Source organism: Centruroides vittatus, unplaced genomic scaffold, assembly GCF_030686945.1.
Source record: "Centruroides vittatus isolate TY-2023 unplaced genomic scaffold, ASM3068694v2 contig_782, whole genome shotgun sequence".
Lineage (NCBI taxonomy): Eukaryota > Metazoa > Arthropoda > Arachnida > Scorpiones > Buthidae > Centruroides > Centruroides vittatus.
In genome coordinates, this window is record NW_027122503.1 from 31,560 (window position 1) to 49,998 (window position 18,439).

Consider the following 18,439-nt stretch of genomic DNA (forward strand, 5'->3'; position numbering starts at 1 on the left):
TATGGATTTGGCCAATAAAGGCGATTGAGTAGTTCGGACAGAACCTTATATATCCCAGACGGACCACTTACGAGAAATACCAGTGAATTGATAGTCTTAATTCGATCCCAGGTCTCTAAGAGCAGTAGGCTGACACCTTAACCGTTTCGTCCGTCCAGATCCAATTCGCAATTTTGTTATATTTAATGAAATATTTTTATAAAATTAACTTGGTAGAATAACTATATTTTTGATTGAAAATACTTTTTTATATTTAAATTATAATAAAAAATTCTAGGAGTCAAATGGTTTTATTAAATTCATGTTTAATCACCATTTTATGTAAAATTGCTCTAAGCTACTATCATAAACAAAAAATTTCATTCTATGTTGAAATTTTTTCTCAGTTGTTTTAAAATACACAGCTTATTTAATGACACTAAAATTTTTTACTGTCATTTATGATGTTTCATTACACTATAAAATCATTGTAAACGTTTAGAACGAAGTGATCAAATGAATTTTAATAAACATCGTTTATCATAATTCATATCTAAACTATTAAAAATACTTCAAATATTAAAAACTGAAATATTTACTATTAAAAATATTTTGGAAATTTTTCTAAAATATGTAATAAAATCTTCAAATATGTAATAATTCGCTACAGAAATATTAAAAAATAAAAGTAAATTCTATATTAGCCAATTGTAAATAAGTTTCCAATAAATTTACCTGCTCTTAAAATATTTTAAAATTAAACAATAAAATGTATCAATAATACTGTCTTATTTATAAACGGTTTTTTTTTATACAAATGCTAAACTATATTTTTATTAATATTTACATATTTTAATTACAGTAAATAAGGTACAAGCTAAAAATATAATATTTCAACTAAAAATTCCAGCAGCTGGATTATTTTTTTTTTAATTTGGGGCCCCATTTAGGAAAAATTTAATAAAACAAAACCTTTCTCATTAATTTTGTATTAATTGAAATATTTTTTAAAGCTTTCGTTATTTCAAAAAAATTAAAGTTATATGAATAAAATTTTCTTTAAGTCATACCGGAAATATGACACATGACCTCCTCTATCTCCCCTTCAGTTCCGTACTCATAATTTAGCAACAGTATAAATGTTCCTTATAAACAAGTTACCAAGCCAAATTTCGTTTCTTAATCTTTACTCCATACTGAAATATTAAACTAAATTGATGTCCCCATACACGTACACATCTACGGAATTGTTTTCTTTTTGCTTTTGGACTGTTTTAGGTTCAGGGATCTCGAAAAGTCAAATGCGTGTCAAATTTCTGTTCATGCTATAACAGCCGAAAAAGTAAATTTACTCAACGTTACTAATTTACAGTATTTTATACACTATTAAGTGAAAATAATTATTTACTTATGTTCAAAGGTAATTAATGAATAAAAAGTAAAAAAAACATAATAATTTCGCTTAATATTTAATATTATTTAATTATACTTTTAGTTAAATCCTTTAAAGAAATTGCTAATTTACTTACATAAATCTAGATACATATATACGTGTGTGACATGTATTATATTTTTCTTAGTTGTGTTGTTTCCATAATTTTGTTCTGTAGATATGTCTGTAATCAAATTAATGTTAACAATACGTGAGTGCCCTGTTCAGGCAAGAACAAAGAAATACAGTTAGTTGACCGTTGGATTTGAAAGACAGAATGTCTGTGTGTGTCTTCATTAAACTACTGTAAACAGTTGCAACCAAAAGTTAATTTCCGGGAACAAAACGCGACATATAGGCTATATTGTCACAAATAAAAAGAACAAAGACAGGTCAAGAATTAAATAAAAGAGGCTACAACTTTTATGAATAAATATAAACGTAGCCCACTGAAAAACACATTCGAACAAGTTTGAGTCCAGAAATCGAATCTTGCCATAAGCTGTTCTCGATCAGCATGTGGAACTTTAAAATGCACAAGTGCATCGTAACGCTTCCTTTCCCTTATGATTTCACCGTAGGAAACTAGTCGCGAGAAGGAATGTAAGGTCTTATGCGGACAACATGCACAATTTCTCATTGCATTCGTAGTCTGTCATTGACAGCTTCTATCTCACATGTAACTTTAGAACATAGGCGAAGCACTTTATATGGGCTAAAATACCGACATAGAAGTTTTTAGTAAAGTCCCGGCCTATGGATAGGAAACTATAGTAAATTTTTTAGTCGATAGTTAACCTGATGATGGCGAGCATCATATCATCTCTTGTAACCTTTCAATGTGTCATTGCTAGGTTTCTACACCCTCAAGCTTTGTACGGAAACAGAACAATTCTCAAAATTCCTGGAACTATAGATTGTGTAAGATTATCAGAAACTGTAGCGTGAGGGCCGTGAAGCAGAAAGAATAATGAATAATCTGTAGTGTCGTGATAGACAACTGTCACAAATGACGCAGTTTTGCCCCAGTATTGACGCTAGAAGTAAACATACGTAGCCAGCATATCAGTCAGTCTTGTTAAACCACTCCGTGAGATCATTTGTCTCAGGACGGCAAGCAGTAATTACAATACTAATACAGAAGATTTGGATGACTTTAGCGAGAAGGGAACGAACTCGATGACTAATTAATTTTGGTGGAGTTACAAGCTTTAATATAATGTCTTTAAATAAAGCTCTTAATGTCTTAATATAAAGCGTTAATATAATGTAACAAGAAAATCGGCCTCGACCACTGATCCAATGGTTGTAGCCCGAGTGATAATGTGCCGACTTAGATAATTCATAGCTACAATGATCCAACGGTTTCCGTTAGATGAAGAGGAAAAACGCTTCAAGAGATCAATACTGATGGCGTCAACAGGTTCTCTTGGGGTGTGAAATTGGCATCAGCTATCCAATAGCTGACGTACTTTTGGTAGATGTTTTCGATGTTGACACTGTCGACAAGCTTGGAAGTATCACCTTATATGGCGATTCATTCCACTCCAATAATGATTTCTCGATTATGATATCTGAGGTGGCTGACCAGTGGATCATCATGGTAAATTTCCGGTATCTCACTTCTTAAAGTAGAATAAGAACTCAATTCTGTCTCCAACTGAACGAGTTGATCCCAATAATCAATATGAGCGTCAGTTCTTTTTTAAAAAATCAATCTAACATCAAATCATGGCTACAACGTTTCCGGACCACAGGCTCCACAGGAATCGTTAAGGACTCAACTTGCATCCTGGCAGTTTGGATGTTCTTCGTCATGAAAATCACTTAAATATGAGTGCCTAATGGTCTGAGGCAAAAAAACAGAAAAATAAAATTACGTTGACAAACCCCCAGTGGCCTCATATTAGCATCTCGACAGGCGCAGTTGCTCATGACCACTTTAAAATACAGTATAATATTCATGAAATTCATAGAGATATTATATTATACATTTTTAATTATAGTTTAATCGAATAGGTTTAATTCGATTGCTATACGATTGGAACAGGTTAAGTCTTAATTGAATAATAATCAATGTAGTTGTTTTATTGCATAATAAATTACTTTTAACTTATAATTTATGTAATTTTAAAAATTATTTTAAATTTTATTAAAGAAAGAAATACTATTCTTACTTTTAACTTAATGCTTACAAATTTATTTTTTACGTGTAATTACGTTACAGTTATCTTACTAATATTTTTATTAAATAAATAACATATTAAATTTATACGCATTAATATTATTTTATAAATGTAAATGTAGCATACATTATTTAAAGGAATGAAAGCACATAATTAAAAAATATATTATGGATAACTTTTATATATAATTTTAAAACTATTTTATAAATATTTTTAAGTATGAAAATAATTTACTTTTCATTTAGTTTTAAATAATTTATAGATTTTTGGGCTGCAATTAGAAAAAATTGTAGACCTATAAATTCCCACAGTCCCTGTTCTGTCAGCTGTCCGTTCGTCTGTCTTTGCTTAATCTTGAGAATGGACTTGGAGGTATTAAAGAGGGACACAATAAGAAAACCTTTAGAGCGGCAGGTCCAAACTAACTGTATAAGAACTTCTGCTTCAAAACTGAATTGATATTATTTCAATTTAAAAAAATTCCCCTGTAAGATCTTAGATAGATCACTAGCACGACTCTATTGTTTAAGGAAATCTATGATGCACGGGAGCAAGACACTACTAATTTGAGGTGGAGAGCATATATTTTAAATTAAATAAATTAAAAATTGCAGCCCGGCATTGCGACGACGTCACAATAAATAATTGCTCTTGTGGATATATTTTATTTATTCCTTCCTGAACATAAGGAATTTATCTTCATTTTTAATTTAAATAACTTTCTATATTTAGTTAATAAAGTAAATTTTCTAATAACATTTAAAAAATGAATTTTCTAAAGTATTTTTTTTTTTTTTTTTTTTTTTTTTTTTTTTTTTTTGTAAAATTCAGCATACGTATATAACTTACGTTCATTTAAACAAACGTTTGTTATTTTATTTTTTCTCAATTTAATAAAATTATTGTTTAGATAAAAATTGTCTTCGGACTTCATTCTACAGTTCAAACCTTTACTAAAAAGTAGAAAATAGATGGAAACATTAAAATAAAAACAAATTTGTATGAAGAGGTGGCTTTCAAAAGATTTGTTCTTTTGATATTATAAGTTAATAAGTATTTTAATTATATATGTGTGTACAGGCATCCCTCGTAAAATACGGTAGTTACGTTCCAAAAAAGTGCCGTCTTATGCGAATTCGTGCTATACGAAACAAAGGACTAATGCAAAACATATAGTTACGTTCCAGAAGTTAGCAAAAGTATACTATTCTTTTTCTTTACTAAGAGAAATATATTTATTCAAGCAATCATCTATTTTCAATCAATCAATTAATTAACAATCACAATTAAAAGTACTGTATCAGGCGTTAATATTAATTTTAGTTAAACGAGGCGTTTTCTTTTTACAAAGTATCGTCGTCATTTCAGCATTTTTGTTGATCTTAATCAGATATAACAGCAACATTTTCATATTTTTTTATTATTTTTATCATAAAAATTTTTACGGATAACAAAATAGAAATAAAAGTTTGTTATTAATCGAAAATTTGTTCTAGGGAACACTCGTTTGTTCAGCCGAGTACAGAAATACCGTCGTATTTAGTTCGTTCATTTTTACGAATTAATTACATAGGGTTAAAATTTAATAACACTTACCTAAAAATGTTTTAAAAACTTTAATAAATACGAAACTTAATCTATAAAAACGAAACGCAGTCAGTCTTAAAGGCTGTCTGAAAGAAACGTCAACAATAGGAAAGCTTGGTCGAGGAAGAAAAAACTTGCATTATCGGTTTTCTATTAAAATAAACCTGACGAAAGCACAAAACAAATTGAAAATTTCAATATTGTAAAATCCGTGGGCAAATTTGAGACGACACGCAATCTTACTTGAATAACGGAGTTTGGATGGACGATTTCCCGAATTTTCAAACCGTGTTGTACGAAGGTTACTTGTATATATTTACAGTATATACAAATTGAGTTAGATGTACAGTGATGAACGAAGACCTTAATTAAGGGCCCTCTAGGCGCTGAAAATTGGGGCCCCACTCATAATTTCACGTTATCAGAAATTACTTGTAATTGTAGCAACAGGATTATTTATAAATTATAAATGCAAAACTGAAACGCCCATAGTGCATGTGCCGTAATGGATTCCCACAGGAATGTGGTGCATTCACTTGCCTGGTGGGAAATTCAGCTCTCTCTCTCTCTCTCTATATATATATATATATATACATATATATATATATATAATCTTTAAAAGGGTATGCTTACATGTAAACATAATAAAACAAAGTACTTATATATATATACATATATCTGTGTTTGTGTGTATGTCTATGTATATGGATATATACTGTACATTCTATGTTTATATATATATGCATGCACTCGTCTTTCTATTTTAAGATGTTTTAACATTTATATTCATATTTATTTTTAAAATAATTAATAGTAATTATAAAATATTTTTTAAAATTTTATATCATATATTTATATAAATTCCTTCCATTTCCTTTAAATTTAATGTATCATGAATTAGTTGTTTAATTTTATCTCTGTAACTTGCTCTTTTAGAATGAATTATTTCATCATTGAAATAAGTTAACTTTATTATTATCATTATTTTAAATATGACATACATTTATATAAACTGAAAATAAGTTAGATAAACAATAAATTATATATATTGTAATTTATTGTATTGTAATTTAAGAAGTATTTTATAAATTAAACGTTCCCGTACTTATTAATTATTTATTAAATGATTAATTACAATTAAAATATTACATTCAAATATGTTAAAGTACATGTACTGTACAGCGTATAATGTAGATATTTATTATAAATTTTATTTTGATTTATTTTAAGATGCTGTTGACACGATGTTTTAATTAGATTATTTTGTATAAAAGAAAATTTTAAACTATATTAACTTTATAAAAATGTTTATTTTTAGCTGTTAAAATTTATTAATATATTCTCTTCAGTACTTTTGTAAAAAATAAAAATAAAAATAAAATACTTATAATTTTATTTGTATAAAATTTATTTATTATACAAAATACATAATACAAATATATAATAAAATACAAAATATGTTTATTATTTTCATAAAATTATACGTTTATTATAAATATGAATTATAATTCATAATTTATATATGAGTATAAATAAAATTAATAGTTATATAAATAATTTATATAAATTATGTAATTATTTTTATACCTTTTTTTAGTAATAAGAATAAAAATATGTAAATATCTTTAAAATTACAGAAGAAAAACTTCATGAAATAATAAAACTATAAATCTATAATAGGATATATTAAAAATTAAATAATTAAGCACTTAATAAAATGATTAATAATTTATTTTATATAAATATGTAATGTTTTAATTGATAAATAAAAGTATTAAATTTATTTATTTTTCATAATATTTTCACTATTACAACTACGCTATAAAATTAATTTATCTCATTCATTACAGTTGAAATGTCGTAAATTAGATTTATATCATTTTTATTTGCATTTTTGTTAGTCTAACATATTAAATATTTAAAAATATTTAAAATTTAAACAATTTATCAATCTTTAACATTAAAAAAAGTTTTATAGATTTAAAACTGAAATAAATACTAAATATACAGTACAGCTTCTCAACTAGTAGACTACGATACCTTAAATCGTATTCTAATATATTTAAACGTGGTCTCTATCGGAAAAAGAAAACATTGTCTTATTGTACTTTTCACACAATTAATGTAAATATTTACTATATATTTAGAAGAAATGTTTATTTTCCATATTTAATTAAAGAAAAAACTAGAATAAAGTATTCATTTTTACACCTGTTTTACACTAAAAGATCTATTCTCTTTACAAATAATATAATGATGTTAACACTTTTATCATTGTAATAATATTTTAATTATTTAATAGCATAAAATAAGAAATATGAAAACAAAACAAATTATTTCATTTTTATCATTAATTTCTTCTTATTTATCATTATCATTAATGAAAAAACATATCTATATTTAGAAAAATTAATATTGTTTTTTATTTCTATTTTGTATATATTACAGAAAAATTTTTTATAGCAATTTAATTTCCTCATAAGTTTACACAAGAGTATTTGCCTCTACAAAGAGCAATTATTCTGCAGATTTATTTATTTTAAATATGAAAGAAACAATATATGAAACTTAATGCAATATATTTATTTTAAAAGTATAAAAATTTGTATATTTCTTCACGTAAAACTTTCAAAAATAAGAAAAATATTTCTATTTTTGGCGTATTCAGTTTAAAAATTTACAATGATGTTTTCTATTTTAAGTATTAAATATATAACAGAATTACATTTTCACAAACTTTGTAAATCTATTGTTTCTATTGTGTATCGATTCACACATTTAAAAATTCAGTAACATCCCTATTTTTCTCATCAACTATCATTAAAACTACATTAAAATATAATTCAATCATAAATTATTAATTCAGAAAATTATATATTCCAAATAAAAACACTAAAATAGTTAAATTATACATAATTTCTATTAAGAATTTAGAAAGAAATTAAAAATTTAATTGAATTATTTTAAAAATTTACTATCAATACATTCAGTATCACTATTCACTGTGTATATTATTTATACAAAAGTTATTATTAATTAATTTTTTAATGTAAAATTTGGATTCCAAAGCTTGTTTTGTTTACTTTTAGAGTCCGAATGAAGAAATAAATGAAATATACGAAATATTGAAAAGTACGATACAGTACCTTTTAGTTATAAAAATATCAATAACAATTTTTTACATAAAAAATATTATTATAAATTTTAAAAATTTTGATTTTATAAATGTTTTTATCAATAATTTTATACATAACTAAACATTTTAATAATGTAAAATCTAAAAAAATAAATTTTTATTTAATAATAATACATTGAATTTAATAGGAATAAATCTTAAAACATTTTTATCGACTTTAATAATAACTTATAGGAAAAAAAATGTTTTTGAATAAATTTCTTAATAAATTTAATATTTTAAATAAAATAGAATCTTAATATTATGTTTTCAAACTTTAAAAAATACAATAAATTTTAAAATATATTAAGAAACTCACCTTCTTTTTATTTCTAGTGACAGTAGCATCCCTATTATCTTCAGCATTTCCGGGAGTTCTCATATTTCTTAATCTGATTCCCATTTTGCAATATGCGTAACTTATTACACAAAGCGGTATGAAGTATTGCAGAGATACCAATACATAACTGTAAAATTTCCAAGCATTTTCCGAAATTCCGGAATTAATGCATTGATATTGAGTATAATTTATCGTACTATCGATTGGTTTTTTCTCCAATCGATAGGCAATTAAATTTGGAATACCAGCAGCACCCGCAAAAGCCCAGATACCAACAATAGTCATTTTCGCTCTCAGTTTTGTTGTATGCGCCCTTAGAGGTTTTATAATAGCCCTATAACGGTCTATTGCAATTGCCGTTAACGTAAATATACTGACATTAACTGATAAAACTTGTACGAAAGGGCAGAAAGCACACATAAATGATGGTAATGCCCAATGTTGTAAAAGAGCAGCTTGAAAATGAAACGGTATAGAAAATAAACCAATTATAATATCAGCGCACGCTAAATTGGCAATGAAAAAGTTGATAACCGTCTGCATTCTACGACTCGTAGCGACTATCCACAAAACACACAAATTTCCTAACACAGTAAGTACTGACACAGTGCCGTAGCATATCGATAACAATACGACGACAGCTACAGGTACTTCATAAATTCCCAAATTATTCGAAGCAGAACTTTGTGTTGTTAACTCTGTTCCATTCATTAAATATAGCTCTGTTCCATTCTGCGAGTAAACTTCTGTTCCGTTGAATGAATATACCATTGTTCCTTTCAGTGAATAACCCATAACACATGATATAATGTCAGCCAGATTTGTTATTATAAATCTATTTTTACATTTTTGTTTTCCTCCTAGTAAATCATTATAAGGAAACTCAACGTTAACTGATACATCCTCACTCCATGATTGTAGCAGCCCCTCTGAACGCAGTCAAACCCTATACAAAGCGCTTCGTAAATACTTTGAGCATGCGTGTTATGTCACTTTCTTCTACTAACCCAGAAAAATTAAACGAAGAAAATTCCTGTTAAATTTCTATATTTTAATTTTCTATTGTATCCTTTATTATTTTCCCTTTTAAACTTTACCTTTTATTAAGTTTTGTAACATTTAAATAAGTCTTTTCTTAGGTACTATATTTTGTCGCACGTGGAACTTCAATATGATGTTATTAGTTCACCTTCACAATTGATTTTGGTGAATAATAGTTCTATTGACGCTCGTCAGATGGCACCACCATTAAATAGAATTTTACTTATTGATCCCCAACGTACAAATCGATTATCTTCGAATAACATCTGTCAAAGCAGTTGAAAGTCAGAAGTAACGGTGATCATAAGAACAACATATTATATATATAATGTATATATAATATATGTTGTTATATTGTTAAATTATTGAAAAAGATACTTATACATATATATATATATACAGTCGAGTTTTCATAAGTCGACACTCCAAGGAGAAGTGAAAATGTGTCGAGTTATCCGATATGACGACTAAAGCGAAGTTAAAACAACCACAATACTACAATTAGGAAAATACAGTAGTGCAATGTACTGTACCTCTCTGACCATCCATCACTTGCACTAAAGTTGGTTTCTACTCCAAGTACCCCAGCAATTTCCATCGCCTTTTGTTTCGGTAACTGTCCCAAAACAGGAAGATTCCATGAACGAATTTGCTTTAGCCAACGTACTACAGCATGTTCGACATCTTTGTACGGCCACTTTCCCTGGCGTTTTCGAGACAGCCGCGACGAAAAGTCAAGAAAATGTTTCTGAATTTCCTCTTTTTTCTTCAGGATTCCCACCAATGTTGTTTTTGGAAGGCTTTTTTTTTGTTTTGCAAATTCGGCTTGCGAAGTTTTCTTACATTCAAATTCAGAAACAAGTAGGTATTTTTCCTTAAGAATAAGTGTTGTTAGCTTTCGGACACTCATTTCTAACAAATGTGAAACAGGTGCTACAAATAACGCATGACACAAGAAAATGCAAAATCTGATTCTGCTGTGACATTGATATAGATTGCATATTTTCTTTTTGTTTATCTGTTATTATTTTATATATAAAAATACATAAAATGTTAAGGAATTTTTATTAATATTTATATCGTATATTAATAAATAAGTCGACTCCCCTCCTGAAAAAAATGTGTACACACCGCACAGTGTGGTATGAACTCATTTTTTCATGAGGAGAGTCGACTTATCAGACGTCTAAACGGGTGTGAGACAGCAAAAGTATGTCAATTTATCCAGTGGTGACGAGTTAAACGGTGTCGAGTAAACCAGAGTTTTTTTAATATTAATGCCTATGTAAGTCGGCCGGGACCACAGAAAATTGACTACTTAACCGACGGTGTCGAGTTATACCTATGACGACTTATACGGACACGACGGATATACATATATATATATTTTTTCAATAATTTATCAATAGGCTGTAGCAATTAATTGCATCATAATTAAGCTTTTTAAAATAATACAACCAACTAAAGAATTCTCCAATAAATGTAAAATACGCTAAAATATATCATTTAATTTAATTTAATTATAAATTTAAATGTGTATACAGTACGGTACAGTACATTTACCGGTGTACATGTGAAATACATTCAGAATAACTTAAATTATAGATTTGTAAATATATAAATTAACTTATTATTATAGTTAAAATATACTTGACTAAATAAATAAATTATTTTGGTAATATAATATTAATTTTTTTATATGTTCTAATGAGAAAATTCTTTTTATACAACCATGTCTTTTATTTCTGAATACACAGATTTTTACGTGTTGCTGAAAACTTATTAAGCTAATTAAGAATAATTTAATAAACTATAGTATTTTTATTGTGTTTTAAGTATCACTCTATATTTTTTTATTTAATTTATTATTTATTTTTTTTATTGTGTTTTAAGTATCACTCTATATTTTTTATTATTTATTTATTTTAGCATTTATTAAACGTATTCAACAAAACTATACACTTGATCTACTCTATTACATTGTACTTCAATTGGAATTTCGTGTTTAAAGATTTTATTTTTATTATTAGTATCTGCCAATTACTATAGAGTAAGATGCCTGTAGGCCAGTAGCTTCAATTACAACATTTTATGAAGTTTTTTTTTTTATAGAAAGCAACGAAAGTCTTCGAAAGAAAAAAATAAAGAGAGAATAAGTCAAGTCCTTATTTTAATATAAATAATTATAAAGATAAATTAATCTAAATTTTTTAATAAACAGACTAATGTGGATAATTAATGTAAACGAAAACACTTAAAATTTCATCTACGTTTAAGTTATTTTATATTATTATATTTTGCCTTTTTGTAGAGTATCGTACTTATATAATAGAATTGAAATAAGTTTTCTATTAAGAATATTGTATTCAAAAATTAACTACGTAAAAATTATAAATGGATTTTACAAAATGTTCTCAAATGTCGAAAATAATTTTAAAGCAATCTTCATTCCTTTTCACAAGTGAATTTTACAAAACTAAGGAAAGAGATGAATAGCATTTAAGAAAAATTTTAACGATTTTATTAAATATAAATTCGTATCAAAATTCTAATGACGTAATATCAAACTAATTGTTAATTCATGATCTTATCAAACTGAATATTTAACAGGTTCTGGCTAGTATTATTTTAATACTAGAATATTTAAATAATTTATATTATTTACACAGAATATAAATAAAACTGATCTGATTTATAAGAATATATTTGAATAATTATATATTTCTAAATATATCTCACAAATCAAAGAAACAGAACAGAAAAATATTGATTTGTTTTAGGAAATCTAAGTATTAAGGAAGCATTTGGGGGAAGAAGGTAGTGAAAGAAAATCTTATTACTTATATGGAAAGAAAGGATGTGTTAAGGCTTACGTATTCGTGTTTATACTTTCTCTTTAAAATAAAAATGTATTAGAAACTGCTAAATAAAAGACTTCTTAATTTATGTCTGATAATAAATCTTAATATTGTAATTTGTAATATAAGAATATCAACATTGTAATTCTAACAATAAATTAAGAATTAAATATATAAAAAACATAAATATTTCAGATAAGTTGAGATTTTTTATATGAATTGTGTTGATTATAAATTGATATTTGAGAAAAATATAAATTGAGACTACAGTATCTATTGTATGTAGTTTATCCAGTTCATTCTCTTAATCAGTAATGGAATAGTAAATGAACACAATGTTACTTAGTATAATTTGAGATATTAATTCAATGTTTACGATTACTTATCTGGGGATGGGAGAAAGTCGAAAAGGATTTTTCTCTGATATAAGTAATTATGCTTATACAGTATATATAATACTTGAATACTGATTTGAAATAGAAAATTATGTAAATATTTTCATTTTACCTAAACGTATTATTAGAAAAATTTAAATAATTGTAAGATATTGAAAATAAGCATTACATTTTTACTTTCTTTTCCGCCCTGCGGAGAGTAAGAGGACCTTTTCTTTTAGCAAGCCCAGTACGAGTGCAGTTAGGCCAACAATGGGCAGCAGGGTGATGAGAGTGGGCCCCGATATATCCGGATGAAACACTTTCGAAAAATTCCAGGGTTTTTCGACTCTTTTGGATTCGATTCCGTTTCCCGGTAGGTTGCCATCTTAACCGCTTGGCTAGTCAAATATATATTTAGCTTTGAAGTACATGATTATTATTATAAAAAATTTCATAAATTAGTTCATGAAAAACAGAAAACAAAAACAAAATTATGATAAATATCAATATAAACGAATATGTCGAATTATAAATATTGTCTTTACAATATTACGATACATTGCTCGCCGTTGATTCTGTTTTTATATAAATATTGTTAATATATTAAAGACAAGAAAAAAATGTTTTTGAACAACAAATAAATTAAGATTGCTGTATTATTGGCGTGTAAAGTACGTCATTTAACATTATAAATAAAAGCTACTTATTTGAGATTATGTCAAATCAAAATTGATAATAGGTTACATTGGCTAAATTAGAACATATAGTATACTTTCATTATTTAACCGCTACATTAGCTCAATTTATAAAGCATGGTTAATATATATATATAAGCGTGATTAATATAGACCTATATATATATATTAATCACGCTTATGAACTGAGCTAATGTAGCAGTTAAATAATGAATTAAACATTTATTTAACTTGTGAAACAACAAAAAAACCATACATAACAACAACGCAAACTAAATTGAAATATACTGTTGAGTACATCTGTTGGTCATTCATTAGTATAATTTGTAAAGGTTGGAAAATAAGTTTATGCCTGTTTTCTCGGACTCAGTTGTGATATAAATTACATAAAATAAATACGTTCAAACTGCTCTATGTTAAGTCTCTATTATAAAAGTCCATAGTTCGCGGTATTTGATCTCTTTATAATAATGTTGTTATTAGACATAAAGTAATTGTAAATAAATTTCAATCTACCACTAACAATTGGAAAAACATATATTACCTAGATGCAAACTTACGGTGAACAAAATGTGTCTTTTATAGATCAGTTGATATTTGGAATCAATTAATTATTATATATATATATATATATATATATATATATATTGTGCAAATTAGATAACAGGCGTACATCGAACTTTAAAAAAATTATCAATAATGTTTATAGATATACATATGTTACTAACTGTATAAAATGGTATGTGTCCTACTCGTTTATTTGGCAAGCTGTGAAAATTGTAATTTTTCTTCCTTTCTATTTTTCATTTTGTTTGCCTATATTCAGAAAGAGCTGAAAAAAGCTGTCATGCTCCTGAATTTATGTGATTTTTATATTGTACACATATATCCATGTAGTTTGGAATATAATAATATTTAAATATAAATTTAAGGAACATATCTATTCAATAATACCGTCAAACTGGGACACATTCAAACTACAGTAGAGCGTCGATAAGTGGAACGTCGGTAAGTGGAATGGCCGGAAAGTGGAACGATTTTCAGTCGGACTGTGTCGTGCTGAATCGAATGTTTTTGATACTAAATTTACTTCTAAAGTATAATTTTCATGTTTTTTATATTCTTTAATATATTTATTTTGTTTGTACAAAATGTCAGAAATAATTTTTAACGATACGATAGCCTCGATGATTATTATAAAAATTTTCGTTAGGCTTAAAATCGACGAAAATTCAACACGAAGCGACACGCAACGGAGAAAAATTCAACAGGAAGCGATACGCAACGGAGAAAAATTTGAACATCGGACAGGTTAATGTATTTTTTCGTACAAAGTCGGAAACTGGAACAAATCATTAACTGGAAGGACCCCAGTCCCCAATTGGTTCCACTTATCGACGCTCTACTGTATAATATTCTTTGAATTTGGCTTCATGGTTACTAAAATTATACATGCAATGACAAAATTTACATATTCACATCTCTATACATTCAATTTGTGAACCCATTTTTTTCTCTTTAAGAAACAATAGAAATAAAATATCCTCATCAGTAAAAGCTTGTCCTACAGTATACTGTGAACACTGCCATCTTGAAGACTGGTGGACAGTCGTAGCGTAGTTTTCTAATGTAATCATTCAGTATGGCGTCCATAAAATCCGCAGCATCCGTAGTGAGCGTAGCAACCTTATCGTAGCAGTCGAGGTACTGTGTTTTTTTTTTTTTTTTTTTTTTTTTTAATGCCAGAATCAATATAACCAAAATTTTTATTAATTTCACTCGTATTTATTTACCTCGCTTAACTTTTTTGATCGGTCATTATAATGTGACCGGGGGGTCGGCACCTCTTTGGTGTCACGTCAGGTCTGACACCACCGTGTCTCGGCTGACACGGAAACCGCGGCGATTCTACGATCGGTCGCGCGAGCGGTCGCGTTTTTCGGGCGATTGGATTCGGGATGGAGGACAAGAGATAACAGAGGCCATTTTAACAAAATATAACGTATATTTATTGGAACAGGATTCATGTACATTATCAAGGGTCTAGCGACGCGATTAGAGCTTACAAACGAGTTTGTAAGCTCTAATCGAGAGAGAGAGCTTACAAACGAGTTCGCGTGGTGATAAATACCTTGAGAAAGGCGTTCGTAGATTCTAGCAGCGTTGATTCCGGCGGCGTTTGTAGGTTCTAATGGCGTTGATTCTGGTGACGTTCGGAGGTTCTAATGGCGTTGATTCTGGCGGCGTTCGTAGGGTTAAATGGCGTTGATATCCTTGGTTTGGCACAAAATTCAGGAGGTAGCACACGTAAAAGTACTTCTGCACCCACGGCTATCCGAGCGACAACTGCCCGAATTTTCGAAGTATTGTTTTCTTGTTTAATGCACTTTAGGGCGAAGGTGATGAGAACTGCTTTTGGGAACTAAATAAAGGATACGTTCTCATGTAAACGGTTGATAGTTAGTTGTTAAGTTGTAGTAGTAATTGACAACAAGGCGACAACTATGACGTCATGGAAAATTTACCGTAGGTCCATAGTTCTGACACTTACAATAATAATACAGGCCAATTTTAAAGTAATGGCAATTAGCGGATTCTATTGTGTTATGGAAGCAAATCTTGTGGAATGGTATTAGCGGTAAGACGTGACTTTAAGTTGGTATAGCTTATTAATATTAATAATAATTATAGCGCTTATAAAATTTGTAATAAGAATAAATAACGTCCATGTGACATCTTTTCAATACATTAATTTTTCTAAATTAAGAAAACAATTAGTACAAGGTTATTTTTCATTATAATTGAATACAAAAGCCAATAATGGTCGAAAGAAACTGAACATTATTTCTTTCTAATTTTTTTTCTTCCTTTTACTACGCAATAAAAAAAAACAAAACATTTTGAAATTGTAGCGTTTCCTGTTTTTCTTTCAACTTGCACTAATCAATATTGTAATAACATTCTTGCTATGTGTTATAAAAATAATTAGATTTATTTTTTTTTTACTTTTTACATCTATTGTTTCTTAATAACGTAAAAACAAACTTCAATTAATTTAAATAAAACTTGTAAAATGCCAAAAATATACATGATGTTATTTTATTTACAAGTTTACACTTTTTTCTTAATTAACTTGTTACTTTCGATTCAATAAAGTATTAAACCTACTACTATTCAAAATAATATTATATCAGTTCAATGTTAAGCATGACTGTAAAGCTCAATTGAAAGCTAACAATAATTATAAGTATCTATTTAGATAACGATTAAATAATATTACTTTCTCTGCTGTTATAAAACAAAGGGAACGTGTGCTATCGGTCAAAAATACCCCTGAATAATTTTACATTTTTGAACTCAGAGGATCTTGAAATGTCGAGAAATTGAAATAAGTAAGAGTTTTTCTGTATGTATGGATGTTAGTATGTATGTACAGGAAGCACAATTTTTTTACTCACCATGAAGCTTAATAAATCGTCTGCCTTTTGTCGAAATTCCTGGAATTTTGAAAGGTTTACGTATCAGGGATAAATGTTTCTAGAAACTTTCAGGAAAATTGGACAATTGATTCGAAAGATATGGCTTCACCCGTTGTTGCCAGCAATCTTCATTTGTTTTCATCACTAATAAATGCTACCATTATCTTTCTGATGTACAGTACTGATTACTGATAAAAATGTTGTTTTTCACCCACAGGAAAATAGAATCATTGGTTCGGGAGATATTAAAGGGGTGAATATTAATCTTTCGAATCAATTGTCTAATTTTCCTGAAAGTTTCTAGAAACTTTTATCCCTGATACGTAATCCTTTCAAAATTTCAGGAATTTCGACAAAAGGCAGACGATTTATTATGCTTCAGAGTGTGTAAAAAAATTGTGCTTTTATTTTTTCGTGTTAATACATATTAATGTATTATATCGGTATCGGTTGTTATCGTCTTAATACTCAATAAAATCGATTTTAAATAAAACTATTTTGATGTTCAAAATAATATATTTAAGTTTTTAATATCCAATTTTTTTATGAACTAAATTAGAAATTTTGGAATAATATCGAACACTTCTTACAATCAATATCGTTTATCAATTTCGAATGATACCCAATAGATCTGACACCATTTCAATTACAACTTTTTATGTATTTCTTCTGTACAAGTTAAAATATGTTGAATATGAAGCACACATTTTTAAATTTATTCCTAATTTTGTAATGCATTAATAATAACGATAATATTTACAATATTTTCTGATGATTCTACCTAAAGGTTTTTTTAATTATACCTTGTATTAGCTATTACATTAAATTTAATTTCTATTTTATAGAATTGAACATAGAGAATTAAATTAAATAATTTCAAATAACTAATATAATATAATGTGTCGTACTTATCACTGGTGAGATGGTTGTTGGATCCTCCAGAAGCTTTAGGAATAAAATTTAAACTAAAAAATTATAGTAAATAAACGGTGCTTTATTGAATGCTAAATTTTTATTCATTCTGTACGTACTTTTTACATCAATCGCCCAGATTACTCCATAGCAAAATCTTAATTCTGCCATTGGATATATAACATACATTAAAGAGTAAGCATATTTTAAATATATAATACGTTTCATATTGATGAATTAAATTTAGTTAGTGAAAAATTAACTTAAATAATTTTTTTCTTTTATAATAAATTAAGTAAAATCGGTAATAATATTTAATTAATTTTTATATGATTAATATATATTTTATAAATAATTAAATTTACCAGAATGCATACA

General features: G+C 27.4%; 1 protein-coding gene across 1 annotated transcript; it reads right to left on the reverse strand.

Moving 5' to 3' along the window:
* Nucleotides 1-8,636: 8,636 nt before the first annotated feature.
* On the reverse strand, nucleotides 8,637-9,880 carry LOC136981597 (neuropeptide Y receptor type 1-like). Its single transcript, XM_067277920.1, has 2 exons — nucleotides 9,797-9,880; nucleotides 8,637-9,698 (listed from the first exon to the last, which is right to left on the reverse strand). Exon 2 carries the CDS (start codon nucleotides 9,492-9,494, stop codon nucleotides 8,637-8,639), a length of 858 nt encoding a protein of 285 aa, XP_067134021.1. The 5' UTR covers nucleotides 9,495-9,698; nucleotides 9,797-9,880.
* Nucleotides 9,881-18,439: the final 8,559 nt, after the last annotated feature.

What these genes read in the sequence shown, in the direction of transcription:
- LOC136981597 (XM_067277920.1), bottom strand. Translation starts at nt 9,494, where the DNA reads ATGGGTTATTCACTGAAAGGAACAATGGTATATTCATTCAACGGAACA.